The sequence below is a fragment of the Colletes gigas genome, unplaced genomic scaffold (genome assembly GCF_013123115.1).
Source record: "Colletes gigas isolate AHSC1104 unplaced genomic scaffold, ASM1312311v1 Colletes_gigas_Sc00007, whole genome shotgun sequence".
Classification (NCBI taxonomy): domain Eukaryota; kingdom Metazoa; phylum Arthropoda; class Insecta; order Hymenoptera; family Colletidae; genus Colletes; species Colletes gigas.
Window position 1 is genome coordinate 9,947,724 of NW_025106636.1, and position 18,640 is coordinate 9,966,363.

General features: G+C 47.0%; 1 protein-coding gene and 3 non-coding genes across 4 annotated transcripts in view; 2 read left to right on the plus strand and 2 right to left on the minus strand.

Annotated features, from left to right (window-relative positions):
* Positions 1 to 18,640, minus strand: part of LOC122396267 (circadian locomoter output cycles protein kaput) — a 127,834-nt gene that overhangs the window by 196 nt on the left and 108,998 nt on the right. The window contains exons 4-10 of the mRNA XM_043394500.1: positions 17,983 to 18,072; positions 6,240 to 6,449; positions 2,641 to 2,935; positions 2,430 to 2,571; positions 1,860 to 2,327; positions 915 to 1,779; positions 65 to 339 (exon numbers count right to left, since the gene is read on the minus strand). Coding sequence (XP_043250435.1) covers positions 106 to 339; positions 915 to 1,779; positions 1,860 to 2,327; positions 2,430 to 2,571; positions 2,641 to 2,935; positions 6,240 to 6,449; positions 17,983 to 18,072 — 2,304 coding nt within the window. The 3' untranslated portion in view covers positions 65 to 105. The remainder of the gene's footprint in view (positions 1 to 64; positions 340 to 914; positions 1,780 to 1,859; positions 2,328 to 2,429; positions 2,572 to 2,640; positions 2,936 to 6,239; positions 6,450 to 17,982; positions 18,073 to 18,640) is intronic.
* Positions 6,850 to 6,921, plus strand: Trnam-cau. The gene has a single exon. It is a non-coding gene; the product is annotated as a tRNA-Met (tRNA).
* On the minus strand, positions 7,400 to 7,471 carry Trnam-cau. The gene has a single exon. It is a non-coding gene; the product is annotated as a tRNA-Met (tRNA).
* Trnam-cau lies at positions 8,044 to 8,115 on the plus strand. The gene has a single exon. It is a non-coding gene; the product is annotated as a tRNA-Met (tRNA).

Consider the following 18,640-nt stretch of genomic DNA (forward strand, 5'->3'; position numbering starts at 1 on the left):
CGCTCTGAGCCTCTTTTACAACTTGTAATTGTTATACGACCGAACGATAAGTAAATAAAGTCACCTTGGTCACTAAAACGGAGCGATGCTGAGGTCACGATGAGACTATTGGTTGAGCAGGGTGTTAGTCACCTCAGAGATGGACAGCAAAGGACTCCCGGCGTCCGGTTTGGAATCTGTGGGACAGTTGGGCCCATTCCCCCCGCCGATGATCCCACCACGTGTTGGTGCTGAGGGTGGTGGTGCGGTGGGTGGTACAAGACGTTGTTGTTGGTGTTGCTGTCCTGGCCGATGCCCATGCCGACTCCCGTCCCCGTTCCCACAGCTGACGGGGGTGTGCTGCAACCGACAGTGCGTTCACCCGTTATTTGCAACCCCTTTCAACTTCTCGTTAGAACCTGTCATTGCAACATTTCATTGTTTCGCCTCTGTAGGTTTTTGATTCGACAAACTACTCGACACATTTTGCACAAATTGACATATACCCGTCGACGTCAAAAGGCTTTGTCTGCGGTTAAAAACACACCGTGCCAGAGTCAATCGCTCTAGATAATTTCTATTTCGTATTCCTATGGGCGAAATCGTCACGTTGGAAAATAAAAAAATGCGGACATGCAAAATGTATGTATGATCGAACGATCGTGTTACTTGATTGCAAAAAATATTCGGTGCGTAATTCGTAACATGCATGCCCGATAGAGGAATACCTACAAAACGAGGTTCGATCGTATTGTTCCCGTAAAAGTCTCTATCGCGCGAATCGTTTCTCAAACTGTACTCGGTTCGATTCGCCAAATGTCATAAAATCTGTGAGGCGGCAGTGACACTCACTGGGGCGCGTGCCTTGGTGGTGCGGGGTGGTGATGGTGGTAGGGATAGTACTGGTAGTGGTGGTGTTGCACTCCTTGCCATACCTCGGAGCCCGCTTCCCCGTGGCCATGGCCCGGATGAGAGTGCGCGTATCCGATAGTGCTGGCCGCTGCGGCTGCAGCTGCGGCAGCGGCCGCCGCCGCCGCGGAATACTGTGACGTAGTCACTGGGTACTGCTGTTGCTGTTGCTGCTGTTGATGGTGCTGATGCTGTTGCTGCGACTGCTGCTTGGTTCTCGGCGAGCTGGGCGCGGTCGTTTGTTGCTCGCCGGGGGACGTCTGTCTCCACTTGCACTCCCCGTTCATGGAGTTCATCTCCGCCAGGGATTTCAGGGGATCCCCGGTCGTGGCGTTGGTGGAGTGCGTGGACGAGTGGGTAGAGTGCGGCGTTGGCGGGCTGTAACTGCCGTTGTTTCTCGGGGGAGTCCGCGACGGTGGCGCCCCCCACATTAGAACAGTCTGTCGCGGCGCCTCGTTCCCGTAAACTTCCGGTTTCACGTCCTCTATCTTCGGGGTGAGGACGCCGTTCGTCGGTCCGGTTACAGGGGAGCTCCCGGCCGAATTGCTGGACGACGCACCACCCTCCAGGGAATGTCTGCTGCCAGCACGGACGATATTAATGTCGGCGGTCGCCGTGTGCATCGTCGATGCACTCGCGACGGGACTAGCCGCGTAGGGGGAGCCACTGACGCTGCTGGGATGTCTCGTCTCCACGTAGCTGTACTTCGGGGACTCGCCCAATTGCTGGCAATATAGCTTCTCCTCGGCTTTGCTTGTCAGCTGGTGCGTCTCGTAGGTGGGTAAGGAGACGTCTATGAAGCCGTTGTATGGGGTACTCGTGTGGTACTCTGGATAGTAGGAACCTAGAGGCCTGTACTGGAACAGATTCTCCGTTGCCGCCGTGAGGTACCTGGGGGTTCGAGGAATTTGGATATAATTAAGCAATCGATTGTTTTTCGTGGACTTGGTAGGGAAGAGATGGAGGTTCACCTATTGTCCAACGCAGCTGCCGGGTAGAGTGTTTGGTGGTAGTTGCCCGTATGACCAATGTAGGTGGTCAACGAAGGATCCGTGCTCGCCGCGACTGCTGTAGGCGCATAGGGAGTCGGGTACATTGTATTTAGATTGCTATACGCCGCTGCAACCGCGGCCGCGGCGCTTGTGTCTGCCGCGAGGTAGTCCACGGACGCAACTGTGGGCGTCACGGGCGGAGAGACCGACGATTGGGCGGAAAGCTTGGTACGTTTGTTCCTGCAGGTCGACAGAAAGTCCCTCAGCTGCGTCTTGTACCGTCTGTTCACTCGCTGGGACGTCGGTTGCGTCGGTAGCGTCGGCGTCATCACGGAACCCGTGAGACTGTCGCTGTCCGAGAAGTAGCTGTTCGTCAGTCCGGCGTCCAGGTAGCTCACTTTGAAGTCCATCGTCCGCTTTCCTAAGAGATCTCTGCCCTCCTCCTCCCTGTCAAGTAAGAATATTTTGAGGGATCTGGCGAACCATCCTTCAACCCTTGTGAACAATTTGGCGATCAACACAAGGATTAATGACCCCCGGAGCACTCACATGAGAGGTCTATGTGTGCTGATGACGAAGTCGGGCTTCGAGTTTTTGTAGACTAATCTAGAACTGGTCTGCAACCACTGCCACCCACCGTCCTTCTTCTGGAATCTGTACGCTATCATACCAGAGGCCCCAGTTTTCAGCACTGAAATCACATATAAACGAATGTCACAACTTTGCGTATTCGTGGCGATACATCGGTTAATATTCTTACATTCTTGGTGTGCACTGGCTACGTAAGCCAAGTCGTCGTAATGGACTAGATCGTAGCCGCCGAGGTTCGCGAGCTCGGCGTCCGAGTAACCAAGCAGCATCTTCCCTCGTTGGTCCATTGACACGAGCGCGAGGTCCAGTTTGTGTTTGCTTTTGAACATCACGTCCTTCTGGGGTACTTCCAGGAGGGACGGTGGTCCAAACGGTGTGCACAGGGCGAACAGAGCCAACGGGGGCTCCTCCGTTTTCCTGTTTTGGCCATGGAGTATCTTCACCCGTCCTCTGATGTCCAAACGCTGAAATAATAAAAGGTTCGACGGATGAATACTTGCGTTAAGCATACGCAATGCGCGACCCCTTGGCCACTTCTGACTCATAAATCATTTTGATCACGCTACCGTTCATAAGTATGATTGCACTTATGGACGTAGGCCCGTTCGATAATAACAGTATAAAATATTGAATAAATTGAAACGGTGCAACGAGCACGGTTCGCAATTTATCGTGGCCCATTTGCGGTTTGCCGTGGATCACTTTCAGTTTGTTGTCGGGGGTACGAGGCTGGGGTGGGTCTTCCTGACGTTAGTCAGGTCGAAAACTCCGATTTAGTTGATGTTCTCCTATATCTGGGCTGCTGCCCTTGGTAGCAGTCTGGTGCAGAGAATTTCGACGAAGTTGGTGGGCCCACTTCGGTCAAATCCACTCGCCTCACCTCCACGTGGGGCCCCTGGGACCCTGTATTGACTTATGTTAGTACAGGGTGCGAAAGAGTGAGTGGTAAGTGGATCAAGTGGGCCAAGAATGAAAGAAGACACAAGAGTGAAGAGAAGCAACTTGGAGTCAAGATCGTCTAAAAATAGTTATGAAAACAACGGAAAAACTAACAGAGGAATGGAGATTTCGTAGGAACGTTTATCGAAAATAATACCCGAACGAGTAGAACAGGTTAGTAATCGAAAGAATAGCTCCAAAAAATGGGATGAATTATACGCTTCCGTCATCCCTAGTTAACCGTCTCGATAGAGATTTATTAAGAATATTATTGCCAGTAATTGCAAACGCGATACGGAGAAGAAAGCTTGGCAGAATGTATTTCCAGAAATCCCCGAACCTGTCCCACGACGATAGTTGTCGCGGCGTCGTCCGACGTCCACGAAAACAGGCATAAATCAAAGCCTGAGCAAAAGCAGATCCAGCCTTTGGAGCAGCGAGCCGCGACGCGGCAAAACACTAATTATCTTACGGCAAACAGCCAGCAAATACAGAGGTACACGGGACAAAGACGGCCGAGGGACTATAAAGGGGCACGGGAGGGGCACAGGGGGTTCGCAATCCTACCTAACCCACGGGCAACGCGCAAAAAGATGGCTCCTCTGACGTTTATGAAAATGAAACTGTAATCGTAAAAGCTTTGCGGCGAGAACGACACCAGACCACGGTTGTCTTTCCCTCATGCCGACGTCCTTCGTTTTTACCAAAATCCACGCGAGATCGTCTTCCGCGCCTAACTCTCTGGATCCTATTTCACGCCTCATTCGAGGATTTCCTATCGAATTAATTGAAAAATACCAGATATTTATGAATTTCGAGACACCAAAAACATTTTCGAAACGTTTCACGATTAGGTATAGTATCATACTTTGCTCCTTCGTAAGTAAAAATGGCGAGAACTTTATTTCATAGCGCACGGTAATTACGAGCGAGAGAATCTACAGAAAGTGGTATTAATTTCTGGAAAAAAAAGTATACTTCCGTCGAGAAAAAGTCTCGTAATTCCATCTACCAGGATGCCAGAGAGAAAAAAACACGGTAATTATAGTCGGACGGGGCGAAACCACCCCCTTTCCTATACAATTAAGTTCCATTATCGCGAGTCGCGGGGTTAAATGGGGTTCTCAGTGGCAATTATGAAAATTTGATGTTGTAAAAATCCGATCGATAACTCTCGACCGGTGATCGCGCTCGAAAATTCCGGAGATCTTTTAACAAACATCCATTTTTGTTTCTCGAGAAAATAATCTTCAAATATTCGTCTCTGTTTTGATTATAATTTTGTATAGTTTATTTATAACATGGTACGCATGGTGCTCCTATTCTTGGCTCGAGGTTAGGGGTTGGTATCGCGGGACGCGAAACTTGCGGAAGACAGCTAGTCGAAATTTCTTTTGCGGGTCAAAGTATCATCCTCGATTGCGTGACCGTGTGTGTTTCAATGAATGAAGGAACGCCACGTTGCGTACTCGTATAATGTGCACGGAATTGCGATGGGGCATGCGAGATACGCGCTGCTCGAGACTCCATATCGATTCTATTTTTGGCGGGAAACAAACGGAGCGAACAAAGGCATGAAAATCATTATTAACCCCTCTTAAAACGTTAGGATTGTTGAGGCCAAGCACAGTGTGGACCATTTGTTTTAAATAGATTATAGGTTTTACAGTATTAGAATTGTTGGGGTCAGTGTCCTATTTAAAAAGAAGTGCCCTTTTTACCAAAGCTCGAGATATATCGAAGCCCTTTTACTTGGAACACCCTGTAAGTTCGCGACTTCTACACGGAACGCTGGCAAATAACTTCTTCCTTTTTGCGAGCGCTAGGACAGGTCGAAGAGGTCCGCGCGGGAGGGACAAAAGAAAAAGAGGAAGATTCAAGGCGCGACTGGAAAAAAGCAATTACTCGGGAGAAAAGGAAACAGAAGCGGAGGCGGTCCCTAACCTCACTCTTTCCCTTTACGACAGTGAAATTATTAATTACTGTTTTGTATACCGAGCGTGAAGAAGCCACCTTCGTGTCCCATCTTGTACCCTAATCATCAGCACGATGCGGAAAGATTTCGCGTAATGTTGTTGATGTCCGAATGCCAAAGATGGGCAACATTTTACTCGAATAATTAATAATTTCATTTAACGATTTTAATTTTCTTCGGCGACGTAAGTTACATTTTTATCGCGTTCTGTCGCACTGTGCGTTGCCAAACAGCCGATAGACCTTGTACTGCGATTATTTAACTCGAGTATCCGTCAGACGCATTTGCATACACCTTCGTTTGCTGCCGTGTTTCGGCGTTTAATTGATCGCAAGGATCGAGACGTACAGTGGCGAGCCTGTACCATCGACACGGTGAATTGGACCGAAATTGCTGTTTATTTTATGGAGGACGGTGTTCATTCGAACGAGAAAGTATTATACCTTCGTGTACATCGGAAACGAATGCGATTGGCGAAACCTTATCGATGGGAGGAGCAGTGTTTATATTTCTATCTACAAATTTTACTACAAGCTCGCGTTTATTATCGTCATTATACGGTTAGTTGCCTGCGAAAATCTTCTGCGAGGCCTAAATTGTGTTTCTGGAAAATTGGAAACTACATAACCTAAAAATTGTCGCGGTAGGAGGGGCCTAGGGTAATCCCCGCCATCGTTGTTCCTCGAATCAAACGCGTTACTTGTAGGGTTCCGCCACCTGTTGACGATGTGGCTAAGTAATATTCATAATGTTACGTATCGTGGACTCGATGATTATTTTTTAATAGAAACGTGTCAGATATCCACGATTGATCTTCGTTTAAGAGTTTTTCTCTAACGAAGGATTGTACTGACCAGAAAGCCGGATGTATTGTCTAAAAGACACCGAAAACGGACAGTGAAACTACGTTCCAAAAGATGACTGTGTTGGGGCGAGAGGGTGTCGTGAAGGGGGAGGCTCGCACTTTCCGCTGGCAGAAAGGAATTCCACATCAACTGCCTTTGTAATTCTTCTCGATCTTCGCTGTGTACCAATTCGTAAACACTTTGGTGGACGATGTCGGACTGCAACAGAAAAGAACGAATTTTTCTAAATAAATGGTGACCTGTAACAACTTTTTAGTCCAGTAACCGCCACCCCAGTCGCTTTTTTCTTCGGTCAATCAATAATTGATCGTATAGTTCCGAATTAAAAAATGTCTACTATACAAGGTGTTCGCCCACTTCTGGGAAAAATTTTAATGGGAGATTCTAGAGGTCAAAATAAAACGAAAATCAAGGATACTAATTTGTTGATTGAGGCTTCGTTAATATTTTGCCCAGGGGTGGCCGAACACTCTATAGCTCTATAATATTCGCAAGCAATGCTGCTTAGAATTATCGAAATAACGTCGATATTAGGTAGCCTGTTAATAGAACTAAATTTTTCGAAACGTGACGTATTATTTTGCAAGGGATAACAAGAAGCAGAGTGGCGCAGTGGAAGCGTGCTGGGCCCATAACCCAGAGGTCCGTGGATCGAAACCACGCTCTGCTAAAATGGTTTTCCATCAATTATTTTTTTGTCTTTTCATCACCTTTCTACTGTAACACTTTCTACATAAATATCGGAATGATTTGTTTAACATTTCGACAATATTTAATTATTTTTAGCGATCAGAGCAGCTTCAGAATGATCTGTTACTTCCTGATGGAATGAAAGGGGTGGTTTCTGACACTTAATGGTACGTGACAATAAATTACACCCTAGAATTATAATAAAAATATGTATTTGTTGCTTGTAACTATCTCAGTGTGTCGCTGGTTATTGGGAAAATTTGTACTGCATCGAAAACAAAATAAAATTACCCCTTTTACTCTACTGAAGAGGAACAGAATGTATCAGAGCTGTTTTGGCCTCTAAAAATAATTAAATATTGTGGAAATGTTGAACAAATCGTTCAGATATTTACGTAGAAAGGGTTGGAGCAAAAAGGTGAAGGAAAGACAAAAAAATAATCAATGGAAAACCATTTTAGCAGAGCGTGGTTTCGATCCACGGACCTCTGGGTTATGGGCCCAGCACGCTTCCACTGCGCCACTCTGCTTCGATGAAAAGTACATGTAAATTATTTTCCAGCTGATTAGATTTCGTATAATATATTTTTAACTACGAGTAACTCATAAAAAAAGTATATTAAACATGTTAATAAAAGGGTATTAGATTTGTTGCACCTAGTGTTTAATAATGAAATATAATGTAAAAATTAGGTACAAATAGTTGCAGAGGAATGTATGCGAATATAATAAGCGATTAGATGTTATTTTTATTTTATTTTTCTATGCACTACCATGTTATTAAACTTTATAAATTATTTTAAACTCGCTAAGCAACTTCGTTGTGCGATAATAGAACAAACATAGTTACGCAAATGTCTGTCTATAATTTTTATAAGTTTATGTGTTTACATAGTACATAAACTATGATGATTGGTTCTGGCTATTGGTAAAGTTATAAAATGTAGTAGTAAATATTTTGAAAAATGTTAATGAATGTAATTGTAGAACAAAACATTCCTTAGCGTGCCACGTACGTTAATATTCACAACTAGGACTTATTGATTTACTCTGTCTGTCTCTGGCTTCATATAAACGAGTTTAAAGAAGTATCTTTCACAACAGCAGAGTGGCGCAGTGGAAGCGTGCTGGGCCCATAACCCAGAGGTCCGTGGATCGAAACCACGCTCTGCTAAGAACAACTGAAGTTCATTTTTTTTTGCTTTTTTTCTCAAAATTCCATACCAATAACGTTTATCAGGACATTCTGACCACAAATAGATTTTTTTAAATTTATTTATCACTTAATTTACATAAAAACTGAACTTTAAGACTTATTACGCAGCAATTGCCTGTATCCTATTTATTTATCCAGGCATATCGTATTAAAATTTTGTTCTTGATGTATTACTTAATGCACAGTAGAAATGCTTGAATAATAATTCTAATTTGTGTATAAATTTGCACGATATTATTGCACCCCTGATGGTAATAGCTTATCGGGCTCGTCTCGAGCATTTATCGATCCGTTAAACTTACGCGGTACACAATTTCAGCAATGGTAATAAAAAAAGCTAGATTTCTAGATTTGCAATGTACTTAAAAAAGCTGTCAACGTATAAAAAATATTATTCTGGCTTACAAAATTCGATCTTTCGAAAGACATTACGGACAAGTGTTCGTAAATAATTTCGTGTGATCGAAACGAGTAGAATATTTGGGGTGGCCAAGTTAGGCTGGAGACCGAACGAAATCCCTGACACCGGGTAAAAAGGTGATCGATTTCGCGTGGAACGAGCCCCGAGTAACCTGCACCCCCAAATGCAGAGCGTCGTACGGTGTCGAGCCGGCAGGGGCAGTGGAAAAAAGAGGGGGGGCGGGGGCGTGAGGCAGCGCGCGGCATTATTTCAGGAAATATCTGATCGGTCGTGACGTCGCGACGGCGACATAGGCGCGCATACGGCACCGTGTAGCTACACGTGTCCGACGCACTTTATCGCGCATAATTAATCCGCCGGCCCTAGCAGCGACGGACGATGAGCCCCGTGTGCACGAGAAACCCATAGTTTCCTCGTTCCACGGTTAAAGAAAAAGGAACAGAGGAACTATCCTCAGCTGTTCCCTCTCTTTCTCTGTGTTTGGCGAATACCCGGGTACGCGTATGACTCCCAATCGGATGATCGAGTCCGCGCAACGCACCCCGCAACCCCGTCGGCTCTCACGAGCCGGGGCTTAGAAAATAGATCGAATTAACACAGGCCAGGTTGCTCCGTGGCCACGGTTGTCCGGCCTTCTTACGCCCGGAATAATGCAATAAATCAGCCGGGTGGAAATGATACGGACGCTCGCCTTCGAACGTGTACGTACTATACGGCCGTAGAAATAGGAAGACCGTTGGGGGCTTTACGATGTTCCGAGCCACAGTGGTGAGTCCAGATATCCACCGAGGGGGTGCAACGAAAAATTTACACAGACAAATACCTCCGGATAGTCTCCCGCGCTTCTCAAATCGTTACCCGCGAGTTAGCCCGTGTCGAAAATTAGTTGAGTCTATGTATCGAAAATTTGCGTGGGACAAAATGGTTGGTAAATTTAGTTTCCAGTAAATTGGGTCGTAAGTGTTTTTGATGAGCAAGTATAAGTGAGATATACTATTTATAGTTGGGGTAGTTGACAACCCCCGATAGGAAAAATCATTTGTTCAAGACAGTGACGTAAGATTTACTTGTTAGTCTTCTCTTAGGAAAAATTAGGTGTTACCAAACAGTGTGTACAAACAGTTTGGTGAAATCTGTTGCATGTAGGGTAAGGTTCTCAGGGGAAAAGCCTTGGAAGGAATGCGTCACACTAGCGCCACGTTTTTCATATAGCACTACTAAGTAATTCGATTCATAGACGTCGAACTCCTTTTTCCTCGAAGCACAGTGTTATCAGGATAGTTTGTGATATTTATATAAACAATCTACAATAGTACACTTAAATACTGTTTGCCCCGGTCTCGAACGTGGCTTAACTTCAGCGAAGAAGTCGAGTTTCTATTGAACAAGGGACGTTGAATGTGTGCGATTAAAAGGTAAAAATAATACAAAATGCAAGAAAATATTCGTCCGCGAGGGCATAAAGAACCCACGGTTGGATACTTCAAAGCAGCTCGGCTCGATTGCATAATTCTCGCGATGCACGCGTCCCGAGGAGCTCGCGGAGGAACAGCTCGAATTGTCGCGATAGACCATTAGCTGGTCATAGTTGTCCGGGGCTCGGTTAACCGGGAATAATATAATAAATCACGCGATAGAAGGGAACGGTAGCTTTCGAGGTACTGTTGCATTTCCGATAGGCGGAACAGCGTAGCTCGAGCCGTGTCTCGTACTGTAACGTTCGTGTCGGCGGAGCACGGATCTCACGACTTCCATGTTACTCACACCATCCCTGTGTTACGATATTACTGGCGGCTGTCGATAATGGGATGCTCACTGTGTCTGGGTTTGCGGGCATTTTTCCGCTTTCCTTCGAAACCTTCGAATTTTCGAGGGAATTGCCAGAGAACTTTCGAATTATTCCTTTGGAGGAAAAGGTCCCAGTGATTAGGTGCAATGTTAATCTCGAAAGACGTCAGATTTAGAGTGTATTATGATATTATTTTGAGGTTGACACGGTGATCGTATTGTTAACTGTATTGATTTTCTCGCGATGGATTCATGTCGTTATGGATTGTTCGCATTACCGTTTAAATTGCACGGGGAAAAATTCTCATCGAATTAAAACAGGCCAAGATTAGTATGGAATGTAGGAGTGGATACGTACAAGATTGATGGTATGCTTACTTATGAAATATATTAACATAGCACGAGGATATATCAGGTTACTGCATGTCGGAAGCGTAAGTGGTTAGTGGGAGGAAGTCTTTATGCAGCCATTTTCGTTGACGTGTAAATATGACGTTCGTATGGCGGTAATGTTTGAAATGCGTTATGGTAATTATTGTGTAATGTATAGATAATACAAAAATTAATAATGGGTATATACCACAACTCAACGAACAATATTCCTCCAGTTCCCTCAAGAAACCAGATTAACCCAGACTCTCTTAGGTTGGACTATAGTAATTTTTCTTCAGCTACGCTCGGTGTACCTGGATGAGTACTCTAGCGTCCACCGTACCAGGGGTTCTCATCTTTTCTTGACTCTTCGTGGCTCCCACCTTGATTTAAGGCCCTTTTCTCTTGGGTTTATCCTTCCGAGCAGAGTTCGTTCTTTATTGGGCGACTGATCCACGGAGCCTAGCCAAGAACAGCGATGTCTGGAACCGAGTTGAGCAAAGGCGACCAATGAACGAGAGAACACAACGACACCGGGGAACACAGGTTCCCCCTTGGCCCCGCCGGGTGCGGAATACTCGACGGCCATAAAACTCGATCTCTCAATAAATATACGAACGCAGCGAGTCGCTTGGCGTATCGGGGGAAGGCTCTGTGTCCTGGCTGAAGCCCTCTTGCTCCATGGGGTCCGATGAATTCAAGCGGGCACCGGGTTTCCCCGGCCGGTCTAGTCGCAACCCCGCTGCGCATTCCGTTTGCTCTAATTTTAATTAAAGGGTTATACACACGATTTCCGTGGTAATCGAGCTGCGCGGGGCTGGCCCCATACTTCATCGGGACACAGTGGACGTGTAATTGCTCCGCGTCGCCCTTTATTCTGCCCCGCCAACATGGCTCGGCCAATTTTATTCCCGTCCCGCGGGTCGGTCCCGCGTATATCAAGCCACGGCCACGTATTGGCGTACGTGTAATTTTCATTAATACGTGATTTATTCCGGCCTCCGGTGATTTATGGAATTATATCGACGCCTTCTCTCGTCGCCGGTGACGTACCAGGCGTTTGCAAGGACCGTCGTCTCCTGGTGACGTTTCGATCTTTGGATTCAGTTCCTCGAGTCATCGATTGCGTCCCTGATACTTTTCCTTCATCTTTAGCATATCAAACAAAATAGTACAGGTCAATACTTTCCCCCCCCATTCCTAGTTCAAGCGATAAAGACACGTTTGCTGAAGATTTCCTCCAAATTTGGAGCCACTCGGTCCACTAGATCTTGAGATATCAATACACCTCTACAATTTCGTTGATTTTCGAAGTTTTCTGCCCGAAGAGAATGAAATAATAACGCATCGATCGTTACCGAATTCGTATTTGCGCATTTTTGAACAAACACCGTGCGTTTGCGTATATCTGGCACAACTATGGACGTTTCCCCGATCGCGTAGCAATATTTTAGTCTATCGTGGCGATTAGCGAACGTTGGGGCAAGGTGTCGGTCGCTGTGCTGGAAGATCGAGCGCCCAACAAAATTCGTTGACCCCACCCTACGCGTCCCCCTTGCTCCCCCCCCCCTCCCCCCCCGTCTCTTTTATTTTCCCTCCGCGGTTCGTTCGCGTTTATTTTTCCCCGGGAACCTCCGCGGCCAGTTACCAGCGACGGGCGGTTTGCCGGTAAGGTCCGGTAACGTTTGTTACCATTGCTCGTTTAAATAATCTCGAAACATGCATCCGCGGGACGGAGCGGCCGAGTCCGTGGATGGCTTTACGATCGGCCCTCGTCGTTAATTAAGAGCTTGTAATTATTTAGTGGAGACGCTAGCGCACCCCCGCCGGCATCGAAGCGGTCCCGCTCCCTTGGCAGACTTGATTTACATTCCTGCGAAGAATGCGAAAGGCCTCGCCTTCCTTTGCTCTATTTTCTTTTTTTTTCACCAACCACCCGTCCGCCCCTTCGTCTCTGTCCTGTCTGCTCGTCCTGTTCCTTCACCTCGCCAACTTCTTTCGCGTTTACTCTGTTTCACGATACGGAGGAATGATGATGACCAAGACTGATGCTTCCAACGCGAGATTTTTCTCGATGATTCGACTTCTTGGGGACCTAAGGGACCCGTGGGTGAACCTGGCCGGCCACTTTGGGGACCTCGAGAGGGTCCTGGTACCGGGGGATCCCGATTCAACGATTCCTCTTTCACGATGTCAGCTGCTGTTCAAATCTTAGGGGGCAGAGAGGTTCTCTTAAAATTAGATTTGCGTTACTCTAGATCAAACACAGCGAAACGTGTCTCAACAATGACTAATAAGTGTGTAACACATTGTTACAGAAATTCTAAAGAATCTCAGACTGATCGTATGATATTGAATGAACAAACAAACAAATTGGACACGTGGTTACTCGTAACGCAGCCTCCTACGTCGTCAGAGGAACGAAAAGGGCAACGACAAACGGTCGAACGTTATTGCGCTTCGATCGCGTTCACGTAAATCCCGACGCGCGTCCGCGAGCCACGGTGATAAATCAACGGGGACGCCGGGTGAAATCGACGGAAACACGATTCGGCGCGATCAAAGGACCCACTACAAATTGAAACAAATCAGCCGACTAATAATAATTAATCCGCGGGCCGCATTAATTATCGAAAGCCGACCAGACGACCACCCGCCCCCTGGACGGGGTTCCCTCGAAGCACGCCGGCGCATGAAACCTCCTTACGGGGCCTGAGCACGAACACGCGCGCGTTTTTTGCGCGATACGAGGGCCGGCGTGCGCGATAATGCGAGGCGGAACGCTGGCGATACCGAAAGTTGAGCTCTCAATTACGCTCGAGAGTTATGGACGCGCCCATCCACCCCCTTCGATCTCTTTGTATCCACCCAACGGGCCCGGCTCGTAGAGGGGGATAGCGGGACCGCTCCGGGCTAAGCGGGATCGCGTCTTCATTAGCGGCTATTAATTGTCAAAATGTGCCACATCATTCAGCGCGTGCGAACCCGATCGCTAGTTGCCCCGGCTAGGCTGTATTTAAAGTTAACGCGGCCAATTGATTTCTAATGGATGCCTCTGGGGCCCGGAGTCGGGCCCCTTTGCCGGGTCCTATGCTTGCCTGGCTCAGCGACGCCAAGGTGGCTGTCTATTGTTGTAACATGTTGCATTCGCGCGCGAATTATTAGGTCTGCGAAAGAGGGCGATAAAAATGGGCCCGTTTCGGTGATGCCGACGAAAAATTCTCTGGGTATATCCTAACGAGTATATAAATCAATGTCACATTAGTGTCTAAGTACTGGGGCCTGTCCAAGTATTGTGTCTTTTAACTTACGAGGCTCAGAGTTCACATCAGGAGCTTTAAGATATTAAAATTTTTCTTCCCAGCCTATCATTCCGAATAAAGTTCGCTTTTAATGAAACAACTCGGCCAGAGACGTGCTCCAGTTGGACTTATCGTTCTCGAAACCGTCTCGACTCACAACCCCTTCAAGAATCCTTCCCTCTCCGTAACATTCGTCCGTTTTTTCCGCGAATCAGATTTTTCCGAGTCCGCGACGGTCGGTCCCGCGGGCGATAAGCACCCTTTGACCTTTCAGTTAAGTTATTACTTTTATCCGACGCGGGTCACGGGCCGCATAAAGGCTCGTTGAGCATTGAATCGACTCTATCAGGCCAATTAAGCCGCGTGCCAACTCCGTGAACAATCGCGAGCCAGCCACCCCCGTCTCTAACCCCACTTTCCCTTGGTTTTTTCTTCCCCCCCTCCCCTCCGCCTTCGCCTCGGTGTTCCTCGCGTGAGATACGGAACTAAAGAGTACGGAGTCCCGGCTCGTGAATTACCGCGAGGAACATTGCGGCCCGACGCAGTCATTACGCGGTTTTTCCCCGAGTTCTAGGGGATCGAGTGGCGGCCAGGATCGGGGAGGCAGAGGTACGCTTTCTGCGGAGTTACAGGGCCGTGTAATCGCGTCATCCGAAACGCCCCGCGATTACGTCGGCTCGGATACACGGTCATCGAGTCGGGAAATCATCGGCTATACCGTTTCTTTACAATGTACGCCACCGGTTGCGATTTGCGTGGTCTGTTCTCGTTCTAGGAACTCGTCAAGTGTCACCCTGCACTCGCCATTCGTCATTCGCAGGATGTCGGAGACCTGAAGACATAGTTGAGTTCGAAGAAGTTGAGTAAGCAAAGATGATTCTCGCTCGGTGTTGGTTATTTAACCAATGGACGCCAGGCGTCCGAGCACTTCGATGGGATTTAATGTCTGGTCTCGGGACGACTGAATTCTAACTACCAAGTCCCATCATTACAAGATAATCTTAGGTTATTGCGAATAATCATTCTGCTCTTGGCTTCTTGTCGCTGAAATCCGACTACGTGCTTGATCAGCTTACATCCTTTGCGTCAGCACCTGCAATTGTTTTCAACGTATGCGAATTAACCGTTAAAAACTCGTGGGAACCACAGATCTCGGCTCGTAGCCCCCTGCTGGTCAGTTCTAGCAACCAAAAGAGGTCGCTGCCAACGCGGCGAGTAAAATCCCTAGATACGTGTCTACACCCAGGGACTTTACACGCGTTTGACGGTGTTTGATAGAGTCCTTTATCGTTTCTAACCCTGATAATGTGTATTTAGTCTCGACTATACTCTCCTCGAGCAGTAATATTACAATCAAGAGGGTAGGAAGAGGGGTTAAAGTTAAACGAAAATACACCCTCGTAGAAATCGCTGCGTCGCTTATTAGCGGCGATACACACTTCGTTCCTCTTAAATATCCCCTAATCGGTACGAAAAATCATCGTTACCCGGGTATCGTGACGTGTGTGCGAACCGTTTGCGTGCCTGGTTACATCTCAATGAATGCTGGCGCAAAGTCGACCGAAAGAATTATTCCTGCCGGCCGACCGGCTGCTTTTCCTTACCTTATATAAACAAATTACCCGTTAAATGCGTTCGAGAGGCGAAGCGCGAAGAAAAAAAGGAGGGTAAATCAAGATAGCCGCGATATCTCGAATAAGATTTAACGACGCTTAACGTATCTCAAACGCCACTTTTTCTTTTATAAAATAAATTCCCCGGCCTCCGATAGCCAGCCCAGATTTCTCGACAGTCCCCCATAAATTGATCGCGAGCGACTTTCGAATTTTTATTATTTTTTAAATGTTGTTCAACGACTGTCGCTTATCGTACGAGAAAAAATATATATAAATTAAGGCGTACAAAAAATTGACGCGGCGAAGGCAAAAGGGCCAAATTCAACGTATCGATGTTTCGCCAGCCTGACCTTAATTATTATAACGTATCTATTATGCAAATTAGAATAAAATGTGTAAACCGTATCAGAAAGATTACGTAATTTTGGCGAAGGCGAGACGCGGACGAAGGTTCCTCTTAAATCTAACCTCAATTCGTGGGACAGTTGAACGGCCATCGCCGAGGGAACCACGACGTAGAGGTGGGGGGCAGAGCACGTGGTTCCGAGCGATCGCCCCGCGAAATTTGTTTACAAGAAACGCGAGATTGTAACGCGTTTTCCTTTGTCCGCGGTGCGCGGGATCATCGAATCGGAAAATCATCATTCGCCGTTTCCTGCAATTACACTTTGCGCACAAAAGCGCTCGCGTGCGTTTCTGGTGTACAGTCATCGTGCGTCGGGAAATCATCATCCGTCATTTTTTTCTGCGCTTCTCCTCCATTTTTCTCTCCGTATTTCTTCTCCCAGTATGTCGCCCGTCGCGTGCGTGGTTGCGTGCGTGCAGATCGCATTTCGGTGTGTTCACCGGGGGTTGAACGATATCGTTCTGTTCCGGGTAGGAAGGCGAATGGCTTTTTCTTCGTTTAATCCGCCTCTTCCCTGATTTCATGGACTTTGTTTATCGTTCCCACTTGCGATTACTCGTTCCTGCGTCTGTAAGTAGGCTGAGAATTTCCTCAATTTATTATTCAATTGCTTACCCCCATCGTCGCACGAATCTCGATACTCGCAAGCATCTTCAAACTCGTTTCCCTCGTAACCATTAGAACATAACTAAAATCCAACAGAAACCTAACCACTTATTGAATTACCCCGATAATTGCACGAGTCTCGAAGACTGTAGGAATCTTTAAACGTTGACTTATTGCCTTGGTTACCCCGATAATCGCACGAGTCTCGATATTTGCACAAATTTTCCCGGAATTCGAACGACCCTGTAAGAGCATAAGCTCGAGCTTTCGACCTCAAACGTTTACCGTTGCCCTTCTAAAGGTCCTTTTGTGTCACTTGCTCGGTCAACTAGGCGTCGCTCAATTTCCCTTGACTCGCTGTCAACGGAAAACGCGAAAGCACACGAAATGTCGCCTCGAAAGTGGACGTGGATCGCAGAGGGTTGAAGGGGTTGGCAACAAAGTGGTCCGCGACACGGAGGAGGCCGCGTCTTTTGAAAAATGTACGGCCGTCGGTCGGTCGAGGGAAAAGGGTGCGTTGCCGCGAGCATATGGGGGATGCTTGCGTAAACGTGACACGTACGACGAAGCTGACGGGCCTGGCGTGACCGGCGAGTGCTGGGTGTGGACACAAGTCGACTGAAGATAAACGAACGCCGAGGGTGCAGGTACTATGCCTAGAATTACGCTGTAATGAGAGCACGTGGTGGGAGGAATATTACCGTTCGTATCGAATAAATACATTGTTTTCTCGAGTTAGGGAGACACGCGATCGATACTCAAACGTCCGACGATGTCTGATCATCCAGACGGACGCAGACTATTGATAAATCCTTTCGTAGTGTCGCTGGCTCGGAACCGCACGGTGACAAAATGAAAGGACACGTAGAGAAATTCAATTGCTCCTCGACACGAACCTCGTTTTTGTTTTTGTGCGCATCAAGAACAAGATGGAAGGTGAAAGTTGCGACAGAATGAAAGGATTTACTGTATTCCGCTGGTGACGTTGATTGTTTTATTTAGAGCGCTGCCTCGCTTCTTACATCAATCCGCGTTAGGGATACATGCGACGGAACCGTCTCCACGATCGAGCGTTGACTCGAGTGGTAATTGTGTATACTGAAACCTCTCCACGTGAAGTCTGGCGGATCCGATTTGATTGCAAGAAGCGAGGCAGTACTGTATATCGAGGGTATTCGTTAGGTGACGCGCACACGAGCCGAGACACGCACATCGTTCGTTTCTTGACGATTTCCAACGATATGCGTATTTGTGCACGGTGTATTTACTGGCAGGTGGTCGGTTTAGGTTGACAATTCTGTGAAAGATTTATACCTGATGGAAGCCAAGGTAACTTTCTATGCTGTGAGTGGCGAAGAACACTTCTCCGTCGCAAGTGAGTATGAGCAGGAACCCGTTCAGCGCCTGTAACAAACAATAGTTTACGATCAATTAGAGTTCATGCTTTCAGCAGAAAAAGAATCGTAGAAAGATCGTTTCCTTTCCGAAAACGAGAGTTCGAAAACTCACTGAAAACGTCCAAGAAAGTTTTCCCATTTATCGACGTACCGATATACCGGGGGCTTTCAAATACCAAAACGAGCTCGAAACTCGAACGTTCGTATCAAAGCCCGAAATATCCGTCCTAGTTTAAACGGTCGAGCTATATCTCCGACACGGGGAGTCGTTTAAGTCTAGTCTACTCGCTTTGTTTCGAGCTAAATGTGTATTGTTTTGTTTTATTTCGACCCGTTGCCGTAGGTGCCCGTGCCTGGCACGCCAGACAGACGTTATTGTTCTGAAATATGAAGAGATCCGCCTCTGCATCGATATCCCTCGGTTCTCGCGACCTTCGACCGATTTTCCTTTTACCGAGATGTTTCACGGGGGGTAATTGGTCGATCGTGAAATGTCTGCGGAATGAAATGTGAATTCTCCGTTATCAAACGTATGGTGGCCACTCGAATGCTTTTGAATTGTACTCGTTCGAATA